The 17,084-nt window shown below is 52.4% G+C and overlaps 1 protein-coding gene across 2 annotated transcripts; it reads right to left on the reverse strand.

Moving 5' to 3' along the window:
- Positions 1–1,240: 1,240 nt before the first annotated feature.
- Positions 1,241–16,509, reverse strand: HEXA (hexosaminidase subunit alpha). Of its 2 annotated transcripts, none has more exons than XM_042885645.1 (14): positions 16,370–16,509; positions 7,408–7,506; positions 6,976–7,041; positions 6,786–6,832; positions 6,475–6,585; positions 5,602–5,703; positions 5,368–5,500; positions 4,965–5,145; positions 4,550–4,636; positions 4,228–4,300; positions 3,723–3,900; positions 3,294–3,384; positions 2,806–2,910; positions 1,241–2,446 (listed from the first exon to the last, which is right to left on the reverse strand). In XM_042885645.1, the coding sequence occupies exons 1-14, from the start codon at positions 16,380–16,382 to the stop codon at positions 2,383–2,385; spliced, it is 1,350 nt and encodes a 449-aa protein (XP_042741579.1). In that variant the 5' UTR covers positions 16,383–16,509; the 3' UTR covers positions 1,241–2,382. The 2 variants fall into 2 exon arrangements, with proteins under 2 accessions (XP_042741579.1, XP_042741578.1); XM_042885644.1 differs by lacking the exon at positions 16,370–16,509 and adding an exon at positions 10,107–10,350.
- Between the last annotated feature and the right edge of the window lie 575 nt (positions 16,510–17,084).

The raw sequence follows: 17,084 nt of genomic DNA on the forward strand, positions 1-17,084 counted from the left end.
CGGCCGCGCTCGGCCCCGCTCGGCTCCGCCGCCGCCGGCCCGCTGACGTCAGCCGGCCGGCCCCGGCCGGGCGCGAGGCATTAGCATAATGAGGCGGCGGCGGCCAATCCCGCGGGGGTCCCGGCCCCCCCCCCCCCCCCCCCCCCCCCCGGAGGCGGTCCGCGGCCGCCGGCAGCTCGGCGTTAACAGCCGCGGCGCGGAGTGGCCGGCCGTGCTGCGAGCGTCCCCGTGCGCCGCCGAAGCCGTTCGTGCCCCCCGGGCCGGCGTCGCTAATCGCGATTTTGGTCTCGTTTTGGACGCGTTTCGGCACAAACAGCCGTGCCGGTATTTTTTTCCCACCCTCCTCCGGTGCCGGCCCCGCTCTCAGCTTCGCCCCGGGGCTGCCCCGTGTTTGTGCAGGGCGGTTTTGGGGGGCCGGGCAGAGGCAGCTGCCGCTCTCCGGCACCGCTCGTGTTTATTTTTAAACCCGTTGGCCCCGAGTGATTCACACGCTGCACGTTCCCGTGTTCTCCCCGGCAAGTTTTACATGACAAATCCCGGGTAAAAATAGATGTTCTCGAAGGAAGCCGCAAGGACGCGGTGGTGAAACGGGGGGACCGGCGGCACCCCGACAGATGGGCGCCCCGGCCCCAAAAGGACCCCCCCCCAAAGGGACCCCGCCTGCTGCCCTGCGGGCTCACGGCCTCGGGGCAAAGCTGCCGCAGATCGCCTGCAAAGCCTCGTAAGGGAGAAGGAGCCGTCTTACAGCCTCCTCTCGGAGCTCTCTGGGACTTGACAGCACGTCAAGCTATTATTATTTATGACTCTTGTGTTAGGAGTTACTCAAGTTAAGAGAAACGAACGTGCCAGGAGTGACAGGCGATCCTGGCTTGCCTTCAATGTCCCACCTGAACCATTGGGCCCGGGCAGAAATTGTGATTAAAAAAACAGAAAACAAAAACAAAAGAAAACAAAAAAAAAAAACAAAAACAAAAAAAAAAAAAAAACCACCAGAAAAAAGGGATGTGAGCTTCCCAGAGAGACTCTGAGGAAACAGAAGAGCATCTTCACTCAGGAAACAGCACACGGGCTCTCAGGAGCCAGCAAAAATACCCATCTTTCCCCCAGACCTGGCCAGCAGCTAAACATCATGTGCAAGGGCTCCAGCATGCTTTCTTTTCCCCTAGAACTCAGGGGGTTGCATCACATCAGGCAAGAACTACCCAGGTATTCTTTCACAGGAGAGTGAGAAACACAAGGCTTGATGATTTAGGAATGATTTTAATTCCAAATTAATAACAACAAGAAGTTTCCAGCCATAACAGAGAGCAAACAGCAGATCTCACTCATTTCAGACCAGGATGAATACACAAGAGTCCTGGCTTTCAGGATTTCTCCCAGAGAGATCCTCATGCTCACACTGGTTGGCATTTCCAGCAGGGCAACCCTACCCATCAAAGTACCAGAACCATGACTGTCCCTGCCCCTCAACATGCCAACAGCAGCCTCTTCTCCAAGGAAACGCGTCCAAACCAAACCACTTGGCTGCAGGAGAACCAGAAACGAGCTTCTCCAAGCTCACTACAGAGCAGCAGCAGGACAGATAATTTGGCCAAGTCCTCAGCAGAGGCCACAGCCAAGTGAAGAACTGAGCTGGGACTCCATGACATCCATGCACCCAGCTCAGCAGGGCTGCGAGGTCTGTGAGAGGCTTCGAGTAGGAGCAGACAGGGTTTGGGGCAGCAGAGACGGTGGCTTGGAGACAGGCCTCCTGCTTAGACACAGCTGAGGTACAGAGAGATGAGACAGAAAGGACAGGAAGCAACAAGTGATGCAGCAGTGTTGGTGTGCAGGAGACCACAGAAGCAAAACCAAGGTGGCAGCGACATCCTGGTGCTTGCAGGCCAGTTACACATAGGATTCTCCCCTGCACACACTGCTGTACAACTGGACACCACATTCTCTTAGCAGAGATGAAATCTGGGATACTGGCAGAGACTAAGCACAGCTTATCCAGCTGAGCAGGCATCCAGTAAGCTCCAGAGACAGCAGGGTGAGGCATAGCCAGATGCTCCTCCACCAATATCTCTGGAACCAGCCTGCCCCAGAGCGGGACCTATCCATCTCCTGCTAACAAAAAGCCCTGGTGTGGTGTTCCCAAGCCCCAGCTGAGCATGAAAAGGCATCTTTTTCTCTTTGAGGTCATTTATTTATAGATTTAAAGAAACCAAAATAGAAAAAGAGGCAAAGAGTGCACGCTAAGAAAAAAAATGTCCATTGCAACAATGCAAAAGCAGAAGCAGGGGTAGGAAAGGGGTCCCTTTACCATGCCAGCAGCTTTTGAGAGAGCAAGAGATCATTCCTCTGGTGTGCACAGAGACTGAGGGCAGTGGGATTCTCCTTTCAAAACCCGCCGAATTCATGATCACAGTATCCTACGAAGAGAGGCTCTGCCTGGACACCCCGTCTGGAAGTGGAGCAGCGGGACAACATTACACAGGGGACACTGAACAGTGCCTGGTGCTGTTCAGCAGGGGGGTGGCAGGAGCTGACGGATGCCATTTCCTCAGCACAAAACTCTTGCCACTGCAGAGCTACCAGCCCATGCCAACAGCACGGGCCCTCTTCCAGCACAGCACACAGCAAGCTTTGCCCACACGCAGGCACAAGAAATGCCGTGGACCTCCAAGGGTCTTTTCACACAATTGAAAGCTTACCTCATTTTCAATCCCCCTCACTGTTCTACCCATGCAGAGCTGATCCCCTGAGGCTGTCCCTTGCACTGACACCACAAGTTGGCAAGGCCCAGCAAGGAGGGATGGTTACCTGAGAAGCTCGCAGCGGAAGTCAGCCAACCGCACATAAGCATCTTGCAGGTTCCTCACTGTTGCATTACTCCAAAGCCTCTCAGCCACAGCCCCGGCTCTCGGCCTTGAAGGAACATGGGACAAAGGCAGGTAGGTCAGAGAAAGCTTCTCCTGCAGCGCTGAGCTCCCAAACATCTCCCTGACCAAAGTCCTTTGACACATAAAAGCACATGGCTTCTGTACATCAAAAGATACATGCCTGGTCAGGTGCAGAGCAGATGACAGGACAGACCAGCATTAAACGCAAACTGGTAGCAGTGGCAGGTGGCACAGGAGTGCGTTTCATTCTTACAGACAGCCACAGAATCTCATTTAAGCTTCAGAGAAGTTGTTACTACACAAATATGCTACCAGAGGACAGAGCACCTTGAGACCAAACCAGCAGCAGTGGGTGCACATCATGCTGTGCTGAAGGAGTCGAGCTAACCCTCTCTAAACATCTCTTACCAGAGCCTGGGGGTCAAGTTGGTGACGTCCACGTATTCACCCCACATGCACGCCTCCCCGCCAATCACCAGATCCTTCTGCTTAGTGCTGCCTGCCAGGGGACACAGCATTCAGGTGATCAGGTATTGTAAGACAACTGCATCTTCCTGCCCTGCCCAGGGTGGGGACGGTGACAACCGAGGGCTGGCTGAGCTGTAGAGGCTGTCATTTGTCCTTCTGGAAGCCCCTGCCTCAAACTCTAGGCAGGGAAAGAGCTGAGGTGTTTCCTGCCTGCAGCGAGGGAACAGCACAAAGCCCAGGAGCCAGGGGCACACTGATTCGAGCACCTTCACACCATCAGCGAGAACGAATGACCAAAAAGGCCAGCCCTTGCACCACCTCTGAGTGAGCAGTCAGCAGCCAAGAGGGGATGTGACATAAGGAACGCACCACTGAACTTTAAGGGCTCCACCTGGTAGGCTGCCATCCAGTCTTGCCCATAGGAGATGCGGTTGAGGTACCAGGGGGCAGAGAGCAGAGCCCTGTAGCCAGCCTTGGTGACATTTGCCATCTCCTCCGCATACGGCAGATTGTTCTTCCACACGTGGATGATCGTGTCTGGCCTCACCTGGCCCCACAAACACACATAAAGCCTGCATACAGCATCAGTGCAGCAACAGAACACCACCTCCCCTCACAAGAAGGGCTCCCCCAAGCCATCCCAGTTCCAAACACCACTCTGGTGAGCAGGGTTCTGCACCAGAAAGAAGCCACGACCAGTTATAACAGTGAAAGCTAGAACTACACCTGCACCCCTGTCCTGACTCATCTATTCCCTCCAAGGAAACTGGATTTTGAGCCAGGTCAAGACTCACTTGAGTGAGTTTGGCATGGGTGCTGACACCATTCACCCAAGTGTTAGGGAACTGTGCTAGGGCACGTGAGCAGCTCTCACCTTCACTCCATTGTCAAACACCTCCTGCCACACCATATAGCCCTTGCCAAGGGAAGAGACGATGTCCAGGAGTCTGGAATGGAAACAATACTGAGTTTAGGGTCCTCCCATCCCTCTTTTCTGGTTCACCGATACAGCTAACATCCCCCTCACAGAACTTTTTTCTCCCTCAACTCCAGGCCTTTTTGCAGTCAGTCTTCTGAAAAAAAAACACAACTAGGTTCTCTCTTTAGGGACAAAAAGGTAGGACCAAAGGGACAGTAGAAGACATTTGTGTCTGTCACATATTGCAGATGCTGGCTCAGGATGCAGCCACCCTTACCTCTGGATGTAGTATGATTCTAATTTTGTGTAGTCTTCACCAAAGCCCATCTTCTTCATGAAGACAAGAATTTCTGGATTGGACTTCCTGTGTACCAGAGAGAAGAGAATAGAAACCCCAAGCACCAACTCACAGAGCCTCTTTCAGAGCCCAGGGGAGCAGAACACCCAAGATTTATAGGTGATCGTGGCCAAGAAGCAACTGGCTGGGATGTGGGGATCCTGTGCTAGATTTCCTTCCCTCTTGCTCTCTTCTGCACATGAATAACCCTCTACTTTCCCCCTGCCTCTTCCTGACACTTAGGTGGTTGCTCCTTAAGGTACCCATCCACAAGCACGTGCTAAGTGCCCAGGCAGCAGAGCACTGTTTCGGACCCCAGTCTCCAGCCTGACCCATCTCTGCAGGAATCACTCACCAGCACGTGAAGTCCACCTCATCGCCACCGAGGTGAATGAAGTAGTCTGGGAACACTGCGCTGATCTCCTGAAACAAACTGGTCACAAACTGGTAGGTGGTGTTGAAGATGGGGTTGATGGGCCCATAGGTCCCAGAAGGATCCTTGCCCAAATAGCAGGGAGTCAGGAGGCCTGGAGCACCTGGGTCATAACAAAATCAGCAGAGTGAGAAGGGACCTAAGTGTGGCCATATCTCTTACGTCCTACATCCCAGCTGATGGCTTGCTCTTCCCCAGAGACAGCTTACGGGATGCCAAGCTCATGCCACGCTTTTGTGATCCAGATCACAGAGATCCTTCCTCCACCAGGTACAATGGCAGCCCTCCTCACACCCAAGCCCTCTGGTGAGGGTCTGTTCCTCACCTGGACCCCAGGAAAGCGTGTGCCCAGGTGTGTCAAACTCTGCAATGACTCTGATGCCACGGAGACGAGCATACTCGATTACTGTCTGCACATCACTGGCTGTGTACACATGGGTCATGGCATTGAAGGCTCCCTGGAGGAACATGAGGAATTACAGCATCTCACTCACAAGCTCGAGGAGCATCCAGCATTCCCTGAGCTGTCTGGGGAGCTGCACCCAACAGCATGGGTTACCTGCTTGCTAAGCTCTGGGAAAGTAAAGCTCTCATACGGGAAAGATGGATCGTCCACAATGTGCCAGTGGAACACATTTAACTTGTTGTAAGCCATGACGTCCTGGGAAGAAGCAGAAAACATGGGTAAGCACACCCTGCTCCTTTTGAAAGGTCTGTCAGCTTGAGGAATCGAGTGACTTCAGGTCCTGGACAACATAATATCCCCAAATGCTCCCAAGGACCTAAGAGTGATGCAGACATCTGTCAAACACATTGGCATCACAAAGAGCTGAGAAGGGCCATTAGTGGTTCCAATCACAATAAAATCCCTATTCTCCTTATATTAGAGCCAAGGGTTGAGATTTGGAAGTTTAATTCTGGCTGGGACAGATGCGGGACCTCTGCCCGCTTTCATCTAATGCAACTAAGCAAAAGGCAGTGCTCTCCCCTGCCTCACAAAGTAAGCTGGGCCACAGGAATCTGAGATACCTCAGGGTTTCCTCCTCCCATGTAGGAAGGGAGCTGTGAGTGACACCAGGAGCAGATACAGATACTGCACTAGGGAGGACCAACAGCACAGAAGCATTTTTCTGTGATTCACATCTGTGTACAAAGAACTGAGGTCATACAGCTATCTCACCCCAGCCTGTTGCTTCATCTAGACACAAGTAAGCATGCATTCTCCAAACACCTAGGTTTGGCAAGCTCTTCCTTGATGAGATGTGATCACAATGACCTATGCTCAGATCTTTAGAAATGAGCAACACACACAAAAAAGTAAGAAAACAGGAAGGCAACTCAGGGATGCTCATTTATCATAGCGGGACACCTGATTAAAGTGCTCCATCCCCCTGTGGGGCAGCACACATGCCTCCCACTATGGGTTTCCTACCAGAGTTTCCAAGATGGCTTTCAGAGGCAGGTAGTGGCGAGAGGTGTCCAGCAACAGGCCTCGGTGAGGGAAGCGGGGAAAGTCCACAATTTCTGTCTCATTGATATAGTACTGCACAAAGAGAGAAGACAGGGAAGAAGTGAGCAGGTCTGCAGGTAACACAGACATCAGCAGGAGGCAGTCAGTCATCTTCATCCCCAGGGCTAGCAGGACTCATTGGCTTCAAGCACAGCTTGTCCTCAGGAGCCAAGGTAGACTTGCATTGCCACGGGAACCACACTGGCCAGCCCACATGTGAGCCACCCACTCACCATGCCGTTCTCGTCTCTCCCAACAAGCTGGCTGAATGTCTCCAGGCCTGGGGGAGAACCACACACAGTCACTTTTGCAGCTGAACAGAGCTCAATTAAATAAGTCTATGGGGAAAGAGAGGCACAAAGAGATGTCCTGATGTGCAGGCAGGGTGGGAGTGACCAGCAGAAAGCTCTAAGCACACCTCACCTCTAAGAGCTCCCCAGACAGCGTCGGCATAGAGCAGCATGGAGTCTCTTGAGATATTCAGTTTATCTGAAACACAGCATCAGATCAGATGGCACAGACATTATGTTCATATTCTGCTAAGGGGCTCAAAACCTTAGTTGCAGGGGTGCAGCTGGATCAGGCAGTGATTTTGGTGGGGAACTGCATCCTTGGGTCCAAGGGAACTGATCTGGGGGTAGGGCTGTGGGTTTTTTTAAAACCTTTCCCACTGCTTTATCAGCACCCTCAGCTAAGTTGCTCCCTCCCTGTCCCAGTTTCTCAACCATACAACGAGGATTCTGCCTCTCCAGAATTAGGATTAAGTGCTGTAGGGTGCTATTTCCAACCAAGGAGCATAGAAATACCCATACTCCTGTTCCAGTCACTTCTTCCCACACCCATCCTGATTCTTACAGTTCTCCTTGGAGTCCAGGTTGGGAAAGCCATTGCAGCCTGGTGTGGCAACCGAGACGAGGAGTTCAGTGCAGGATGTCCTCCAGGGCTGCTTGTTCTCTGCAAGGCACACAGACCACAGGCATTAATTCCCCTGCTGCAAGCCTCCCAGCCCAGCCAGCAATGGGGACATCAGGCTGGTACTGCAACAGCTCCCAAGGCTTCCTGGACACCAGCTGCAACTACTAAAGTCTTCTCCAGGGAGGACGAAGCAGGAGCTCTGGCTGACCTTCCCTATCTGAAAAAGCATTTTTGAGTCCTGAATATTCATTGGCACACATGGGAAATGTTGCCCTGACTCCAAAGGGAGGTGTTAAACCCACCCTGAGATAAGTGGGTCTGCCCATAGCTGTCCAGGAGCAACGTGGGTCACAGCAGCACCAGTTCACATCTATAGCTCTGTGGCATGGTCAGGGACAGGCTGAAAAACAGAATGCTTGGTTTTGAGTGAGCCTCATCATAAGATGGCCACCGAGCAGGCTTCAGAGAGACTGTGGCACCACCAGTATTAGGGGGAAACACAGAGAACGCAGAACCTCAAATGGGGTTCAAGGAAAGAATGGTGAAACCTTTGTGTGCAGAGGAGAAATGGCTCCAAGATATTCCTCCATTCTGAGGTTTCCTCAGTTACAGACGAGCTGGTAGCCAAGGCAACCCTGCAGCCGTGTGAGCTGGCACACGGTGCACAGCAAGACCTGCTCTCTACGCCTGGCAAGGCAGAGGCTCACCAGGAACGGCCACTCAGAGGCCTGGAGACATGAGGAACACCTATCTTCCCCTTCCTGGGATGAGCACATCCCAGCACGTCCCTCTCACCTCTACGCAGATGAAGATTTTGGTTTCACTGCTGCTTTAGGGCAGAGAGTTGATCACATAGCCCCACTTCTGCTTTCATGCCTGAAGCCCAGCAGAACTAGGGCATCATCTACAAATCTCCAAAGTATTTTCAAACCCTAACAACTGTCCCTTCAAGTGCGATATGGTAACAGACGTTCCTAGCATCATCCCACCTGGGGCAGTAATTGCTTTCCCTGCCCAAGGAGAGGTAGAAAAATGCATTGAGAAGTACACTCTAAGGTCACAACCCACAGAAGCGGTGCCTCCTGCTCTCCATGGCTCTCAGGAGGGGGTGCTACAAAGCCAATCAGCTTGCACAGGTCCACAGAGATAAGAGAGGACGGCACCGAAGCATTTGGAGGCTTTCAAGAGGACCTTAAACTTGTTCTCCTGAAAGTCCAGCTGACAGACCAGCGCTGCCCTGGCACACTGCAAATGGCTCAGGAGAAGATGCTGATGTCTCCTTAGCTCTCTGCAGCTCAATCGGCGCGCTTGTCTGTTCAATTGGACAGAATAGTGGCTCTCTGAAACAGGAAGAAAATTGTTTCTGTCATATACTATTTCCATTAATAGAAACTATTTCTTTCCAGTCAGGGTTTCCACTGCCTGTTATTACTAATCACTTGTGGAAAAAGGAAGGCAAAGAGGAAAAAGGCCCTAAAATTAAGCATGCAGCGTGAACTTCACATATAGGAGAGCACACGGAAAACTGAGTATACACAGAGAGCCTGATGTGGCGATCACAAGAGATTGCTCCAAGTCATGGGGTGGTCAAATTTTCCTGACAGAAACAGGAAAACGTGAGTAATTACAGCAGCAAATTTAAGAAACTATGTGGTCTTTGTAACTTGCTACTTAAAATAATAAATTTTGAGAAATCAAATAAGCCAAGTGTTTCTTCTGAGTGTTTCAAATGCACTTTTGCCACAAGGCACTGGAAACAAAGCAAAGCAACTTCCATTGCTGTCATCCCTCTCTGCTCCAATCCATGTGAAGCACTGGGGAGCAGATCTACGGCTGTTTCTGAAGAATGGAGCACTGGGCACACAAAGAGCTGCTAGAAAAGATGAGCTCAGACTTCGGAGAGGCGATGGGGCAGTTGCAACACAGGCAGCAGCTTTGTCACGAGAAAAGGAAGCAAACCGCAATGCTGCTGAACTGAAGTGAGATCTGGAGATAAAGCTGAGATAAAAAGACCAACCTGAATGAAAACCCCCCTGAAAGAAATGCACGCAGGCTGGTGCTCACTGTGCCTCGCAGGGCTGGTTTGGTTCCACTTTTACTATTTGAAAAACACGAGCACAGCAAAGCACTCCTCTGCATGTAGCAAAGCAGCACCAGCCTCTGCTGGGAGACTCAGTTCAAGCAGCTGTGCCACAAGACCACAGCCTACACTTCTGTCAGCCACAGCTGAACTAAAGAAAAGAAGGGGAAAAAAGCAACACAGGGGATTCCACCTGAGCCGGCAACGTGCCCTGAGAGTCCTGGACAGGCCGTGGTGACACCATGAGCAGATCAGGACACCAACCAACGAGTGGAAGTGGAATGAGCTGCAATGGCAGAGGTTTCCGCCGCAGCGCTGGCTCAGCTCGTGCCCTTCGGGAGCAGAGCTCCACGCGGAGTTCACAGCAGACCCGGCCAGCCGGGGAAACCGAGCTCCGGCCGCAACCCACGCTCTCGGACAGAGACCTTTGCTTTATTGCGGTGCGGAGTTTAAAGGCTCCACTGTAAGAAGGCAGCACGGCTTCTACGGAAGCAGCGAGAGAGGACTTCGGCTTTGGGGACCGAGCCCTCCCCAGGCGCACACCCCCGCCGCCCCTCACCTGCGGGCCGCGCCGCGGCGAAGATCAGCGCCCAGTACCGCTGGAAGGCCTCGTCCAGCACGGCGCAGCCCGGCCCCACGGCGGAGCCGGCGGCGTGCGCGAAGCGGAAGCGGGCAGGGGGCAGTGGGCAGCGGGCGGGGGCCGGCGGGGAGCGCCGCAGCTGGGGCTGCGGCCATAGCGCGGCCGCCGGACCCACCGTGGCCAGGAGCAGCAGCGCCCGCGCCGCTATGGCAACGGGTGCCATGTCCGTGCCGAGGGGAGGGCCGAACCGCTGCGCCCGCCCCACGGTGCGGCCTCAAGAGCGCGCCCGGCACAGGGGGATGGGGCTGAGGGCTGTAACGGGAAGCCTGTCGGCCTCCGGACCCGCCTGCCCCGGCGTCGTTCGAGGGATCGGCCCTCGGGTGGGAGGGATGGGGTTCGGCGTTGAGGGCAGCAGGGAGGTTTGGGGGAAGCTCAGCCCATATCCAGCAGCGCAGCCCTCCGCAACCACGTGGGGCACCGCGGGCTGCCTGTACGGCCGGGGGAAGCTGAACCAAAACCCAAGGATGGGCGCAAAGCAGGCGGCAGCGCCAGAGCCAGGAGGACAAAGCGTGGCAGTCTGCAGCCACTGCGTAAAAGTGAGGGGCCAGCTGAAGTCCGGTGTCAGCCTTGGGCAGCCTGGGAGCACATCCCCTGCAGCACAGCTCCAAAAGGAGGCGGTTCCCCAGGATGGAGCTCCTGGAGCGTGGGCTCACGAGCAAGGCCCAAACGCGGCTTATTGGGGGCACATCAGGGCAGCGGGTGCTCTGACAAGGGGTGCTGTGGCTTGCAGTGAATCCTTATTTCAGTTTGTGTTGGTTGGCTGTTCACCAGACTTATGTAAAACGTTGTGATCACGGCCTGCGGTGAAAATATTCCAGTCTTTCTGTGTACTCTGTTGCTGTTGCTATTTTAGGGGCCCCGATGTCTCTGGGGGATGACTCAGAGAAGTTCGTTCCTATCTGGCCAGCGTTAATCCAGACTAACGGTCTGAGTCAGGAATGCATCTTTACATCAGAAAGCTGATGCCTGTTGCAGAGATACCTGCGGACACCCCGTGTTGGTCTGCAAGGGCTGTCCCGTTCCAGGCAGAGTGCAGCGGCTGAGGGATGTGCAGAGAGCTGTGCTCTCCACCACGGCATGAGGTACAGATAGAAATTGGTTACTCTGCTGTAAATTGTGATAAAGCTGTCACGCTTTGGGTCTTTCTGGTTTGTCCACTTTTGTGGCCTTTGGGCTGTCAGTGGAGCTCTGTGTAACACTGCATTTTTTTATGGATAAAGCCATCTATTACGCCTCCCAATTCCCTGTAACACTGGCTGCATCTGCATTTAATCAGGTGCATGTTTTGCATACAGATTCCTCTGCTGGTGAGAAGCACGTGAGCCTGTGAAAAGGGAGCGGGGGAGGCTGACTGTCCCATGGCCACAGTCCATCCCAACACCTGCTGGAGTCCTGCTGGATGTGAGCACGTGCCTGGATGTTCTGCAGGGCTGAGTCCGACCCGTGCTGCCCGCTATTAAATCTGGCTGCCTCACTTTCTGGGATCAGTTTGCTATGCGTGATCATGGAAACCTTCGCAGGGTGCTCCCAGGGCTTTCCTGTTTGTTTTGCTCTTTGAGCCAAGCGTTATCTAACACTCTTGTTCCCGAATGAAGCCAGCTCCCAGGTCAATGGGCTTGCTGCTGCTGTGGCTGGAAGAGGGCTCTGGAGAACACAGACCATCTTCTGCAACTGCCTGCAGATCTCTGACTTTAATGGTTGAGGACTCAGAAGCTTTCGAGGCCAACTTGCTTCCTCTACTTGGTTGTTCATCGATGTGTCCATCGATTTGCACCTTGACCACTGCAAGTCATGCTACATGCTGCCACTGAATGGCTTGGCAGATGCACATGGCAAATGAATTTCTCAGCACAGTTCAGCAGCCTTGCCAGGTGACAGAGCACATGCAACAGGAGCAAGTATGAGAGATTCAGTGCAGGAGTGAATCTCAGCTCCAGGTGCTTTGTGAGGAGGAATATTTCAACAAATATGATTTTAAAAGCAGAGTCTAAGGCAACGTGCTTGAGGGCAAGATGTGTTAATCAGTCTGAAGGATTTGGGTTCCTGACTAAGTGCCACAGAGCTCAGCCAGGTGGTATTTGCACTACCAGTATTATTTGCAAAGCCTTTTTGCTCTGGATCATCTCCAGCTTTTCGGTGGCTGAACAAACCTCTGTGATCTGAGGGGCATCTCAGCCCATGCTGATGGTGCAGGTCTTTAATGGGCGTGAAGGCAGCCAAAATCAGCCCCGAGGGAGGAGAGCAGAAGCTGGGCATGGAGAAATCTCCTGGGTTTCCTTTTACCACTGCAGCATCTCCACAGGTCTCAGGTGATAGAGTTTTTCTTTTTTCCCCAGGGATATCTGCTCAGCCCCACATGGGTCAGGGAGCAATGGAGCAGGAGGGAGGCAGGAGTACCAGCACTTTAGAAGCATTTTGGTACAGCAAACAGGGGCTCAGGGGTTGCTTGTGTCAGGGCCGTGGGGCTGCATGGGGGATCATTTAAACAACGGGCTCTGCATGGTGCTATCAGATAGAAGGGAGACTGCAGTGAGTTACTGTGGAGGCTGAGTATTCGTGGCTGCTGTCCCTGGCTGCTCTCAGTCACATCTGCGGATCTAAGCAATCAGCTGAACTGGAGTCAGTCAAACACCCATGGATGTGCAGGGAAGAATTCCTCTGTCTGGAAATGAATGCAGGGAGGCCCTGCTCCTGTAAATCCCTTAAGCGTGTGCTGAACTTCGTGGAGCAAGGTGATTGCAATGCAGTATTTTACTCTTGTCAGCTTCAGTGTTAACAGTTAGTAGAATCACTTGTGTAATTAAGCTCTTGCAAGAATAAAATGAAAAAGCACCAGGTGCCTATGGAGATCTAAATCATTTTTCAGACCAAGTAGAACAGCAGTTTTCAACTTTCCTCGGTAGTTGGAGTCTTAAAATTCCCTGAGGCAGCACAGATCCCCTCATAATGAACTGAAGCAGCAGCAGTGCTTCTTGTGGGCACCGTTCACAGCCAGTACAAGGGGAAAGTGGGAACCCAGGGCTTCGCAGTGAGGATTGAGTCAGAAACTTTGTAACTTTTGCAAAAAGCAGGGCTAGAATTTCACACCAGTCAATGCTTTTAAGTGGAACGTGTTAGTGTTTTAAATTTGTTTTGTTTTGGACAAAACAGACCAGTTTTGTCACTAACACAAACTGACACATGCAGCTCTGGGCACAACGAGCAAAATTATCAGTAATCAGCAAAGTGCTGATTGGTATAGAGCCAAGGAAGAAGGCTGGGACCAAAGGAGAACCACATTTGTGTGTTGGCATTCTTCACTGCACAGAGAAGATCCCATCACTGTTTATAAATGTTTGTCACTGGAACCTGTGGTAAAAAAGGAATCAATAGAGTTTGAAAGGCAACAATTGTCTGACATCAACCCTGTGCTGGGTAGGAGGAGGAAGCAACAAGAGTGTGTGTGCTGCAGGTGTGGGGAGCTGCTGTGACTGACAGTCCTCGCCAAAAGGTGAAGTTTCATTAACGCCTGGAGATTAACTGGCACACTGTGAGCAGGAAGTCAACCTGCCTTCCTTGATATATCTATGTGCAAGAAAATGTAAAGGCATTTCTAAATGGCTCTGTTGTGTGATGCAGTGAGATTCGCCCTGTTCCCGATGTTCCGGTGGAAGGCGTCATTCCCATTCAGGGTACGACAGTGACCGTACCTCGAACTGCACGAAGCAGAAGGGGCATGGGGCAGCGAGGAGGCTCCGACCTCTGCAGCGTCGGCAGGGGCCAGGAGAGGGCAGCGAGGAGGCACTCACAGCTCGGGGCACGCCGACACCCGCGGCGAGGATGCTCGGGGTGGCTGCAGGGCTGCGCACCCGGGCGCAGGGCCCTCCCTAGCAACAGGAGGAAAAAACAGATTATGACACCTGGGTAACCCCGTCCCGGAGAGAAAGGTCATCTCTGGCTACGGGTTGGATCCGCATCCAAGTGTGGCCCCGAGGAAGTTCCAAAGCTCTGACAAAGCAAAATCCTACCACTCAAGCACCTTTCTCAACTCCTTGGGGTTCATATACTTGCTTACATGTAGGCGAGGACTCATGTCACCAGCTGGATAGGACACTGAGCCCCTGGGGTGACAGTCACCCTGGGGTGACCACTGCTCTGTGACCCTTATCTGCCAGGACACAGGCAGAGCTGGGCAGCCAGCCACTGCCTGGCACAGAGGGTCCTGGAGATACGTAGTGGGAGAGGATGTGAGACAACCAACCAAGCCACTGTCACTTGATACATGAGGTGGCACCAGCCTGGCAAATGTCCAGCTGGTAAGTCTGGAGCTAAACAAAGCCGGTGTTATTTATACTTATGTAGGACAGGATGATTAATGCCCAGGCCTTTGCCATTCCAAATAAGTTGGATAATTAGGGAGCTGACTTTGTTTACTAGTAGCTTAGCATAAGGGAATGTATATGCCCAGCCCAAATATCTCCCCAGCCCCACGTGCACCCACATGTGTCACTGCGATGCACTCCTGACCTGGCCATCTCAGGGCAGCTCAGGGACAGCAGGCCGCCAGCGTGATGCTCTTGGATGGAACACAGGGCTTTGGCAGGGTCCCCAAATGCAGGTGTTGCCCCTCCTGCCTTCCTGGTGCAAAGCAGCCATCATTTTGCACTACCAAGCACCTTCTCCTTCCCCTGGGTGCCCATGGGTTCTAGGAAGAGAACAGAGCCTTGGCATGAGAGGGGTATTTGCAGGGCTTTGCACAACTGTCTGGGGAGGACACGGGGCAGTGAACTCATTGGGAGCAGCTGTGATGCTACAAAACACACAGGGCTGATTTTTGGCACTGCTTGTATATCCAAAGCTGCAGACTGGTACCCAGAAAGGTTTCCAGAGAGACTCTCCCAGGAAATCAAACACCTAACCTGCTTGGATCCCCAGGGACATCTACCTGCGTTACCCTGAACTGAAGTCCCTGACACTGTGGCTATCATCATGCTTTATGTGCTCCAGCAGAAAATAAACATCTCATTTTCTGCACGTGCCTCTGTCTGTTTCACAAGGTATTTATTGTTTGTGCTGCATAAAGATGGTGGAAGCACAAGCAGGAAGTAGGATCCTGTTGTGCCAGGTGCCGCACGAAGTGTTGCAATGACTCCTGCCCGTAAGAGCTGATGAAACTCATCACACCTATGCTGTGTATGGTGAGGCTGAGTATCCCCCGCCCTCAGGGCACAGGTCATTTTCCTCCAGGCAAAGAGGGTGAATAATGTTACCACATCAGAATGAACTGCGTCACCCAGGTAGAAATAATTCCCCAGGCTAAGAGGAAGCAGAAGATTATTGCTGTGGAGGGCAAAAGGTGGCCCTGGAGTCCTCCTGGGGCTGCACAGTCTCCTCACATCCGCAATGAATAGCAGTGGAGGATATGGGATCAGCTGGCTCTCCTCTGGGCCAGGCTGCAGCCTGTTACCAAGCCAACCAGAGTCCCTTGCGCTCCCCAAACGGCTGCAAACAATAAGCCCAGCTCGCCTCCCCCATCCCTCAGCTGTACCAGGCTGAGCACGTCTGATATCGGAAATGGAGAGGTCTGGAGAAAGCCCACAGGTTGTGGGCAAGCTGAGCGGTCAGGGTGCTGCAAGATCTGAAGGATGCTCAACTCCTGCAGCATCCTAGCATCCTGGGAACCATCTTGGTGTCTGTATCTACCCTGTGAGTGTCCAAGAGAGACCCTGCAAGGGACGGAGCCACCTGGGAGCTGCAGCCCCAGGTCCCTGACCTGCCCAGAGCACTCTAGAACACCATTTGCTGTTTGCAAAAGGTCTGTTTGTGACCATGTGACAAAGGCACTAGTGCATACTGTCTCCTGCAAAATGCCAGATTCAATAATAAACAGTGACAAGGCACTATGTGATGCTGCCTCTTTTTATAGCACCTATCCTGTGAGATTTTTTGGGGGGTTATGCAGCCCACTGGAGAAAGGCAATCTAGCCCAGCACAACTGTGAAAAACTGGGTATTTTTATCTCTGCTGACCAGACGGAGCACAGAGGCACCTGGAACGGCTGGGGTCACACAAGGCTTCATGGCTGGGAACCAGTGAAAAATATGTCAGAAACACTGCCTATCCCTGAGCCCACAGGGAGGTATTGCTGTTCAGCATTTCAACGCTGTCTGCTGCTGTGTGGTCTTCCCCAAAGGCAGAATTACCTGCATGGCCCATGCCAAGTCAGTTTTCCTTGGGAGGTACGTGTGGATCTGCTCTCCTTGGAAAACATCGTCTGTGCACAGAAACCCACTGCTCGCAGTCCTGATATCCACTCCCTTCCTGGGACACTGGAGATGGCATTCTGAAACACAGAGATAGATAGGTCTGATAGATCTTGCTTGTGAGGCGCTGCCCCCAGCCTGCACGGCCAGGGCAAAGCCTTGCACATCCATTCTGGTGCTAGCACATCACTGAACATATTTTCCCTCACATCTTCCTTACAATTCCCTTTCATTTGCTCACATTCCCTTATCATTTCCCTCACATTCCTCTCATGTTTCCATCATTTTCCTTGTATCTTCCCATCGCATTTCATTCACAGTTCTTTCCTTCACATTCGCCTCATACCTTCATTTTCCTCACATTTATATTGTTGCCGTAACATTTTTCTGTCATTTCCTTCACATTTCTCGTTTCTTTCCTTCTCATTTTTTTAATTTCCATATGTTGTCTCCCAAATTTCCCTGTCAATTCCCTCACCACTTTTCTTCACATTCCTTGGTTTATTTCCTTCAAATTTCCATTTCCACATTTTTTTTCCATTCATAATTCCACTTCCTTCACATTTTCCTCCAGTTTGCCAATTCCTTCAAGCTTCCCTCACATTTTCCTCATTCACCTCATATTTCCATAATTCCCTTCACATTTCCTTCCTTC

Source organism: Lagopus leucura, unplaced genomic scaffold (genome assembly GCF_019238085.1).
Source record: "Lagopus leucura isolate 7727_CA_CO unplaced genomic scaffold, USGS_WTPT01 Super-Scaffold_100052, whole genome shotgun sequence".
Taxonomy (NCBI): domain Eukaryota; kingdom Metazoa; phylum Chordata; class Aves; order Galliformes; family Phasianidae; genus Lagopus; species Lagopus leucura.